The following is a 9,575-nucleotide window of genomic DNA, read 5'->3' as shown; positions in this document are numbered from 1 at the left end:
GAAGGGAGGACGTAACTGTGAAACAGGTATGCCCAGCCTACATGTGACATACGTGAGTCAACGCGTCATACACGCGCCTTTCAACAAGATTATGGAAACTTCTTTGAATCGTGCCCTTAAACCACGCGCGCAATCAACAATAAACCGAAACACAAACTCAACAAAGACATGTTCTGCTGCAATGGAAACCCAAACAGATGTAACTACAGTGTGCTAATTACACTGGCGTGACTCCCCTGTTGACTCGCCTCGCTGGCAGGTATCGTGTCTCTATTTACAGGCGCATTGTTCTGCGTTCGGTGGACTACGCGTTGACGATTGATGGATGTTTACGCTTTCTTATCGGGCGTTTTACGCGTTACGTTTGGCTCACAATTCGTACCTACTGGCGAACACCTTTGGCGACACTCGTGCGTGTCCGCTAATCAACGGTGCGACCGCCCAGCGAGGTGAGTGGCAGGCAGCTGCGCACGGCGCGAAACGACGACGTGGCGTGTCCCGCTGTGGCGTCGACACAGACGGCGACGTGCGAGTGATCGCCAAGAGAGGGCGCAGTGCTGGACAAGGCGGGTGTTGGCAAGGGCGAATAGCATTGGCGTTGTTGTTGTTGTTGGAGGCAGGTGATGAAAGAAAAGAAAACAAACAATTATCGTGCATTTAAAGCGTCAAAGTCGAGACGCAATGTGTACGTGGGGTTATTTAAGACATCGTATTAATCGGGCTCTGTAACGCTCCTCGATACCGACGGTAATCCACTTGGTCGAAATCACGCGCCGCTTGTTGTCAACAAGCAATGAATGTTACACGGGTCTGGGATCTGCTCCGGCGTGATAACGTGGAATTCTCATTTCCTGAGAACTGCTCTCTGTGTTTAGTGTCGCTGTCCTTCCCCGCACCTCCGATTAGCACGGTTGGCTGCGCACGATGCGAAATAAGTTCAACGTGCGTTCACTCACAGTAGAGCATCTGTTCGTTATGTGTTGAAAGTCGGACTCGGACCGCATCTCAAGACGCCGTACAGACGGCGAGACATCGATGGGGCTGAGAAGGGAGGAGGTATTGCCTCCTTAGCTTTGTTGCATGACAATAATCCGAAAGGCAACAGTGAGAATGCCGAGGACGACGTGGCGAAGGGAGCTCAATGAAAGACGCTTTCTCCCAGGCCAAGACAATCAGTCACTTGTAGCGGAGGAAAGACGGAGGGGTTGGGGCCGGATCTCGATCTAGACTCGAACGTGGGAATTTCCACTGGAGAAGGCGAACCCTCCCGCCCCCCCCCCCCCCCCGTGGTAATTACCTCTCACTGACTGCGGCTTTCAGTGCTCAACTAATTACGTGGTTCGGATGTTGTGGTGGGGCAAAATGCGCATCGCGCTGACGTCAATGGCCACATTACAACGTGACGCGTGTGACCGTTTTAAGCACCGCAACAAACTCACGTGAGATTTTTTTTTTTACAAAAAAAGATCATAAGTTCGCGCATTACACCACGGACGATCGCTTTCGCAGCCTCGTGTGTCAAGACTCTTAGATTCGTATTTGTTCGAGTATCCGATCACACGTCGACGCATTAAGACTTACATGTTCTCGAACAACTCTCCCCCCCCGCCCCCATCACCAACCCCCTTTTACCAGCACGATTATTTCCCAGCTAGATCCATTTGCCTTTGACCCCAAAATCATTGTTGTTGTTGCTGCTGCTGCTGCTGCGTGCCTGCGATGCCGTTTCACACGAAATGACATTGGTGTCTTTTAAACTCGCTCCCAAGTTCCGAGCTTCCTCCGTCCCCACATCCCCCCCACCCACCACAACAACCACCACAACCACAGCCCCACACGCCCCCACGCCTCGGGCACTGCAGCCGAAGCGAGACGGACTCAACCCAAAGCCAATCCGGCACCGCACGGGCACGGTGACGGCTCTTTGTTGGAAACTCTCTGCGTGGCGCACGGCGCGTCTGCTCGTAAAGGGAAAACAACGATAATAAGGCGTGCTCTCTGTTATTTAACCCCGAGTTTTGTTTTAATTTGATAGCTTGCTTACAGAGGCGACGCGGGATTGTAAACTGAAAATGCGCACACGCTGGGCGCTGTTAATTCCTCTCGCTCTCTCTCTCTTCGGATGGCTCAACTTTGCTGTCCTTAATTCACGCAATTAATGCGCTTCCTTACACACACCATCGCGTAATGATGGAGCGTGTGTTCACGCGCCGGGTGGCTATGTGCGTTTTTTTATTTTTAGGAGCTAATAATTGGCCCGCGTGTTACGTGCGCCTGTCCTACAGAGTGCCCAGGGACGAACGTGTGTGAGCGAGCTCGGGAAATCTTTTTTTTTTAATTCCCTTTATCTTTTCATTCTACAACCGCGACTTCTTCGGGCGACGGATAACGTGGAGCTGCTGAGCGCAGCGCCGGGACTGGCGCTGTAACAACAGCAGCAGTGAGCCCGCACTCGCCGCTTTGCGCATAGCGCCTGCTACTGCTGCTGCCGCTACTGCTGCCTGCGTCTGTTGTGACGGAGCGAGAGGGGAGTGGAGGAGGAGCAGGAGGTGGTGTGGGGAGGCAAACCCCGAAACCGTCAAGCTCCTCATTGATCCGCGGACCCCAACACTGACGGGTGCTGAAAGCGCGTTTCCTCTCTCCGCCCTCTCTCTCTCTCTCTCCCTCTCCGTACTCTCTTCCATCTCTCATTGCCTCTTGTCTGTCTCTCCTGGATCTCTCGGCAGAAGAGCGCAATTCGTTGTTCATGCGCGCTCTTCTGGTCGCGCCGAATGCGTCATTAGAACACGGCGCAAAGTGTAAGGAGCAGGGCAGCAAGACAAACACAACAGCGCCAGCAGCAGCAGCAGCAGCCGCAGACAAGTGAGAACGGGGGTAAAGTGACAGAGAAAGAGAGAGAGGAGAGAGAGAGTGATAAAGGAGGAACGTTAAGCCCCCGTTGAAGGAAGACGAGAATCGCAGGGAAGGGAGAGTCGCCGGACGCATCGCGCGTCGGAGAGGCTGGAGGAGCGCGGAGGGGGCCCCCAAACGGACCATGGACGGCTGCAGGCGCAGCGTCAGCCCAGCACTGAGTTGCGTCCTCGCTGTGCTCCTCGCCGTTCACCACAGCGCTGGAATTAACGAAAAGGGGCCGACGTCCATTTGCAGCCACTAAAATTACTTTGAGCTCTTCGCAAAACTGGGACCTGACCGTGAGCGCGCCTTCTCAGCTGCCTCCTCCTCCTCCACCTGCGAGAAGATGGATTTCATTTGCGCCATCGCCATAGTCGTGCTCGGAGCCACTCTTCCTCTGGCAGGTGAGCGACGAGCGATGCACAACACTCGCAGTCACCGTAAAGTTCGCGCCTCTTGGCCCTTGACCGATGTCGATGATGCCCCATAGATTGGGTTCGCATGATGGTGAACGTGAATCGCCGGTCCAAAGAACGCGATTTCCTTGTAAATTAATGTCGTATTTTTTTTAGATGTTAGTCAGCAAACGTTTACTTAGCTTAAAGGGAGCGTGCTACGTGGCACATACAACAGTGGACTGTAGCAGAATTATGCGCGTGTTTCTATTTTTAAACGAGTTTTTAAAAATACGTATATTAAAATAATAAGAAAAAGGTGTTCAAGCACACGCACGCACACACACACACACGCCGGCCTAGTAGAGTGTCTACAAATAAACAAACACGGCTTTGACAGAAGTGGATCTCACCCGCAAAACCTCTGTTGCGCCTATCATCGGTGCCACACTCACAGAGAAAGAGAGAGCAGCAACAGCAGCAGCAGCAGCTTCTCGGGCGGAGGAAGGGGGACACCGGGCTACCATTCTCCACGCATGCGATGTGCGTGTAGAATGGTAACCCGGTGTTTTAGGGGGGCAATGCTGCCCTGACAAAGCCTTTGCTTTGCTTGTAAGATCGTGATGGGGGTGGGTATTTTTTTTTCTTTCTTCCACCAGTTTTCCATCGCAGAATGTTTTATTCATGAACTCGTCGTGAGATATGGCTTTTAAACCCAAACCGTAAAAAGAAGCGGTAGGATCAAGGATACTCGACGACGGCTTTGAAGCCGTGTGAATGCATCTACGGGAAGCGCACCGATGTCACTCGACCACACAAATGCATGCGCAACGCAGCAGGGGGGGGGACACTTTTAGCGGAAGAGGTATAGGAAATGCCTCTCCGAAAACACTCCCGTGATTGGAATCGCTAATTGCACGAGCAAGTGGCGCTATTGTGCAGCTCGTTAGACAATTGGCTTCGTGTCTAAATTACCCGCTGATGTATTTAACGCAAAGCTCAGACGGCCGGCGAGAAAAAGCAACCCGCGCCATGGGGACAGCACATCTTCCCCCGTGGCGACCCATCGGCGGATCCTTGACATGCGCTCGACGAAAATGCAACGGGCGCGCTAAAGGGCCCGACCGAGGCTGTTGATAGCGAGCACCTATTTTGGCTCGCAACATCGCAACAGGCGACGCGATGTGTTCAGATTCCGCGGCCAACCTCCATGGTCCCCCAGTGATGCTGCTGCCGCTGCCGCCTAAGCGCACCCGGCACTCATCGAAGGCTGAGTGGACCTGGGAGAGGCCCTGTACAGATTCAAGTACCACGTGCAGCTGATGATGGTGAGCAAGTTCAGTAATTAAGGCCGACAATTTACAGCCTTAACGGACCCGTTTGGACAAGTGATGTCAGCGGGCACCTATTTAAGGCCGATCCCGGCTTACGAGAGGGGTGGTGAGGCCAGAATCGCACCGGGCCGTCTTTGTCTCCCCAGCGACGACGTTTATGCACCGCACTAAGCTTAAGGCTGAGTCGATCAGGTGCAGACCAAGGACCGATTGAGATATTCGTCATGTTGGCCGTGTGCGGGTGTTTAACTCTGGTGACCAGGTTCTTAATGCAGCGCCACTAACTACTACAGGGACAAAGATCCCCCGTATAGCCTAAACAGACGGCTGAGGCAAGTGCTGTTAGCGAGCACCTATGAAGGGGTCACGGCACACGAAGGGGTGGGTGGCCAGCACCACGCCCGGCCGCCTTTGTCTCCCCAGTGGCGATTTTTGTTTACCCATCACACCAGGTACTCATTTGAGGCTGAGTCGACCTAGGCGAAAGCCCACGACCGGTTCACATATTCGTCACCAAAGTCGGCCGTGAGCGGGAATTGAAGTCGTGTTCGTCGCGCAGCGCCACTAACCGCTACGCTTACCGCTCCACACACACTCACTCACACACACTCACACACACACTCACTCAAACGCTCACACACACTCACTCACACACTCACACGCACTCACACACACTCACACGCACTCACACACATACTCACACACTCACACACACTCACACACTCACTCACACACTCACACACACTCACACGCACTCACACACACACTCACACACTCACACTCACACACTCACACGCACTCACTCACACACTCACACACACACTCACTCACACACTCACACATACTCACACGCACTCACACACACACACTCACACACTCACTCACACACTCACACACACACTCACACACACTCACTCACACACTCACTCACACACTCACTCACTCACACACTCACTCACACACTCACACACACTCACACGCACTCACACACACACTCACACACACTCACTCTCACACGCACTCACACACACACTCACACACTCACACACACTCACACGCACTCACACACACTCACTCACACGCACGCACTGACACACTCAAACGCACTCACACAAACACACGCACTCACACACACTCACTCACACACTCACACGCACTCACACAATAACTCACACACACGCACTCACACACTCACACACACTCACACGCACTCACACACTCACACGCACACACTCACACACACTCACTCACACACTCACACGCACTCACACGCACTCACTCACACACTCACACGCACTCACTCACACTCGCTCACACACACTCACACTCGCTCACACACTCACTCACACACTCACACGCACTCACTCACACACTCACTCACATACACACACTCACTCACACACTCACTCACACACACTCACACGCACTCACTCACTCACATACACTCACTCACACACACTCACTCACACACACTCACACTCACTCACACACACTCACTCACACACTCACACCCGTTCACAGACAGCTACTTCGCCGCGTCTGGCTCTGCCGCGACCGCCTGGAGAGCATCTGGCGGCGGCGGCGGCGGCGGCGTCGGCGTCGGGGCCGCGGCGGTGAAGACCGCCGCGGGGGCCCTGCCCGCCCTGCGCGGGGCCAGCCACGCCGCGGCCTCGGCGGTCCACACGACCCCTCGGGTCGACTGCGTCAAGGGCAACGAGCTGTGCACCGCCGACCTCAAGTGCAGCAGCACGCTGCGCACGCTGCGACAGTGCCTGGCGGGCAGCGGCGAGATGCTGCTGGGTCCCGACGCGCGCAACGAGTGCGTGAGCGCGGCCGAGGCGCTGCAAGCGGGGCCCCTCTCCGATTGCCGCTGCCGCCGTGGGATGAAGAAAGAGAAGCACTGCCTGCGCATCTACTGGAGCATCCATCAGGGATTCGTGCAAGGTGGGGGATGGCGCGGCGGCTCCCCACCACCACCAGCGTGCGCGGAGAGAGAGAGAGCGAGAGAGACGCGCGCGCGTGGCTGCGTGGGTGCTGCTGTGTGGCGTGTGTCTGCGTGTGTCTCTCTAAGTGCGGGGGGAGCGGTAGTGTAGTGGTTAGCGCTACGCTGCGCTACGAACCCGGAGAGCAGAATTCGATTCCCGCGCCTACGGCCAACACCGGTGACGATTATCCGAGCCGCTCCTGGGTCTCCTCTGGGTCGACTCAGCCTCAAATGAGTACCCGGTGTGATGGATGCGTAAACATCGCCACGAGGGAGACAAAGGCGGCCGGGTGTGGTGCTGATCACCCAACCCCTTTGTGCCATTCCGGCCTTCATAGGTGCTCGCTAACATCACTTGCCCCAACAGTCTGTGAACGACCATACGGGGAATCTTTATCCTTCTGTGTGTGTTCAAACTGCGCACAATTATGGCACTCTTTCTTTTTCAAGGACACCTTGGGGAGAATGTCGACTCATATCAACGGTGCTCCATTCCTTTTTTTTTAACTACCACGACTTCTTCAAAGCGACGCCTGAGACATACGCTCAGAGATGTAAAGAGATTCGTTATTCGTGATGTGTTCTCATTATATTTAGATTTGTGGCAATCCGCCCTGTTGACTTGGGGTCTCGCCGCCTGAAGAGACCTGGGCGAACAGCCGTCACGTGTCGCGCGCGCGCCTCCTGCAGTCGAGGGGATTCCCTCCTAGAGCCCTTGATCTCTCCGCTGCTGGATGAAGGCTTCGTCATGCCTTGTCGGTCGTGGGAGAGGGGCTGTTTGGACATACTCTTTGGTTCTATTCGGTAAAGTCACGTAGGTAAAAATAAAATAACAAAAATCACGACGTTTCGGCCTCAACACAAGTGGCCTTCATCAGGTGAAGGGACCGTGCTGTCATGAGGACAGCGTTGGAGTGAAGACAGCCAAGCCCAGGTCGCGTCCTTTAAGCTGTGTGGGAGGAAGCAAAACGCTTGACAAAGGAATTAGTGGCAAAACCAGGACATACTTCAGCACGCTGGCCATTGCGGGTTTGGTGAATTGTTGGGTACGGATGAAAGCAGGGATTTGTTTGCCGTGGCCGAGGAATGAAACCGAGGTCACGCTTAGTTCAGAGCGACAGCCGGCGAACCACCACGACACCGCTCCAGGGGTTCCTTACTAATGGCAAAACCAGTCGTGTCGGTCCGCGTGCAAGTACACGCGCGGAGGCCAGCGAGTGAGTGAGTGCCGTGCATGCTGTCCCGTGATTCATTCCTCAGTTGGGAGCGGTAGCGTAGCGGTTAGCGCGCTGCGCCACTAACGCGGCTACCTGAGTTCGAACCTCGCTCTCAAGCGATTATCTCAAGCGATTATCTCAAACGATTATCTCAAGCGATTATCTCAAATGATTATCTCAAACGTTCCTCGGCGTCCGCGAGGTTGACTAAGCCTCAGATGAGTACCTGATGCGATGTCTAAACGTCGTCACGAGGGAGACAAAGGCGGTCGGTCGTGATTGCTGGTCATCCACAAACCCCTCGGGGTCTTCATAGGGTGCTACTCGCTAACAGCACTTGGCCCAGCAGTCTGTTAAGGCTATACGGGGTGGGGGGGGGGTCTTTGTCTTTGTAATTCATTCGCAGTGTCTTCATTATAGCATCCAAATGGAATCACTGCGTCGATGTGTCCCGTTTCACGGCGCATTTCTCATCCGTGTGTGTCTCGCTCGCACCTCTTACCCCTGCCGCACCGGAACATTAACCGTAGGGCCCTCCGCCAATCAGCGTGGAAGCGGCGATAATGCAACGGCACTGTTGGTCACGTGCATGCATAACAGTCCCGAGGTTTGCCACAATTAATGACCCACGTCCAATAATACTGGGATACGCGGCGGTCATTCGCTCAGGCGCGTCCAGTCCATCTCGCGCTCGTCGGTGGCTCCCCGGAGCCCTGCAAACTCCACCGTGATGCACGCGCGCGGCCCGCACGACCCCACAGAAAACGGTGTCAACAACGCGGTCGGCACGCCGCTCACTTCTTTACATTTGCTTGTCTTTGTTATTGAGCTTTATTGAAAGGCACGGGGAGGGAGGGAGGGTTGGTTGCGTGATGACGATACGCGCTGGCTGATGAATGTGGCCTCTCTCGCTCGCTCGCTCTCTCTCCCCCCCACGCCCTGCGAACGACGACATGCGCATCATGCGCCACGGCCTCGGAGGCGATTGTCACATTTCCTTTTCAACTAATTGTGGTGTAATTGCAAAGCGCACTGGCCCTGGCTCAGCACCCCCCCCCCCCCCGCGCCACGTGTAACGTGCAGCTCCAGTGTCCTCCCTCGTGTGTGCATTGGTCACTCCCCTAATTGTCTGCGTTTGGGGCAGTTGTGATCGTCGAGAGGGCGAGCGCCTTCACAATTCACAAACGGGGAGACGCACGCTGCAGGATTAGTGTAATCGTCAGCATCAATGGCAGCAGTAGCAGTGGCCATGATCAATCCACTGCTGGATTAAGCCCTCCCCATGCCATAACCACCACCACTCACAGATCCATGACGCGACCGTCTCTTTAGATTGCATTATCTGTGGACTTTTTTTTGTTTCAAAGGAAATTCCAATACTTTTTTCGGTCCTCCGGAGTGGAGAAACTGTGACAACTTGGAAACATGTGACAGCTTTGAAACGCCAGAATGTCCCCTTATGGTGCATTCAAGAATAAATGAGCTACATTCGTGGGCCACTCGCTGCAGTGGCGAAAACCCATTCCGCATTCGAGAGCAAGGTGCTGCAAATCAACATTCATATTACACGCGCCCCGCCGGTGTTTCGATTGATCATGGCTCGGACCCCTGCTGTTTTGTTGTTGTCCTTCCCCCGCGCCTCCGATTATTACGGTTGGCTACGTACGGTGCGAAAGAAGTTCAACATAAGTGCCTTGGATTTATTATTGCACCTGCATTGCGCCTGTAGCATTCGGACGCTCGTTATTCATCG

General features: G+C 54.6%; 1 protein-coding gene across 2 annotated transcripts in view; it reads left to right on the top strand.

The window, feature by feature from the left end:
- Positions 1-1,838: 1,838 nt before the first annotated feature.
- Positions 1,839-9,575, top strand: part of LOC116940477 (GDNF family receptor alpha-4-like) — a 53,540-nt gene continuing 45,803 nt past the window's right edge. The window contains exons 1-2 of one of the 2 annotated variants that reach the window (XM_032950358.2): positions 1,839-3,296; positions 6,143-6,565. In XM_032950358.2, coding sequence (XP_032806249.2) covers positions 3,239-3,296; positions 6,143-6,565 — 481 coding nt within the window. In that variant the 5' untranslated portion in view covers positions 1,839-3,238. The remainder of the gene's footprint in view (positions 3,297-6,142; positions 6,566-9,575) is intronic. The other variant, XM_032950357.2, reaches the window with a different exon arrangement.

This window comes from Petromyzon marinus, chromosome 9 (assembly GCF_048934315.1).
Source record: "Petromyzon marinus isolate PM22_M1 ecotype Great Lakes invasive population chromosome 9, UKy_Petmar_22M1.pri1.0, whole genome shotgun sequence".
NCBI lineage: Eukaryota > Metazoa > Chordata > Hyperoartia > Petromyzontiformes > Petromyzontidae > Petromyzon > Petromyzon marinus.
This window is presented reverse-complemented; position numbering and strand designations above follow the sequence as displayed.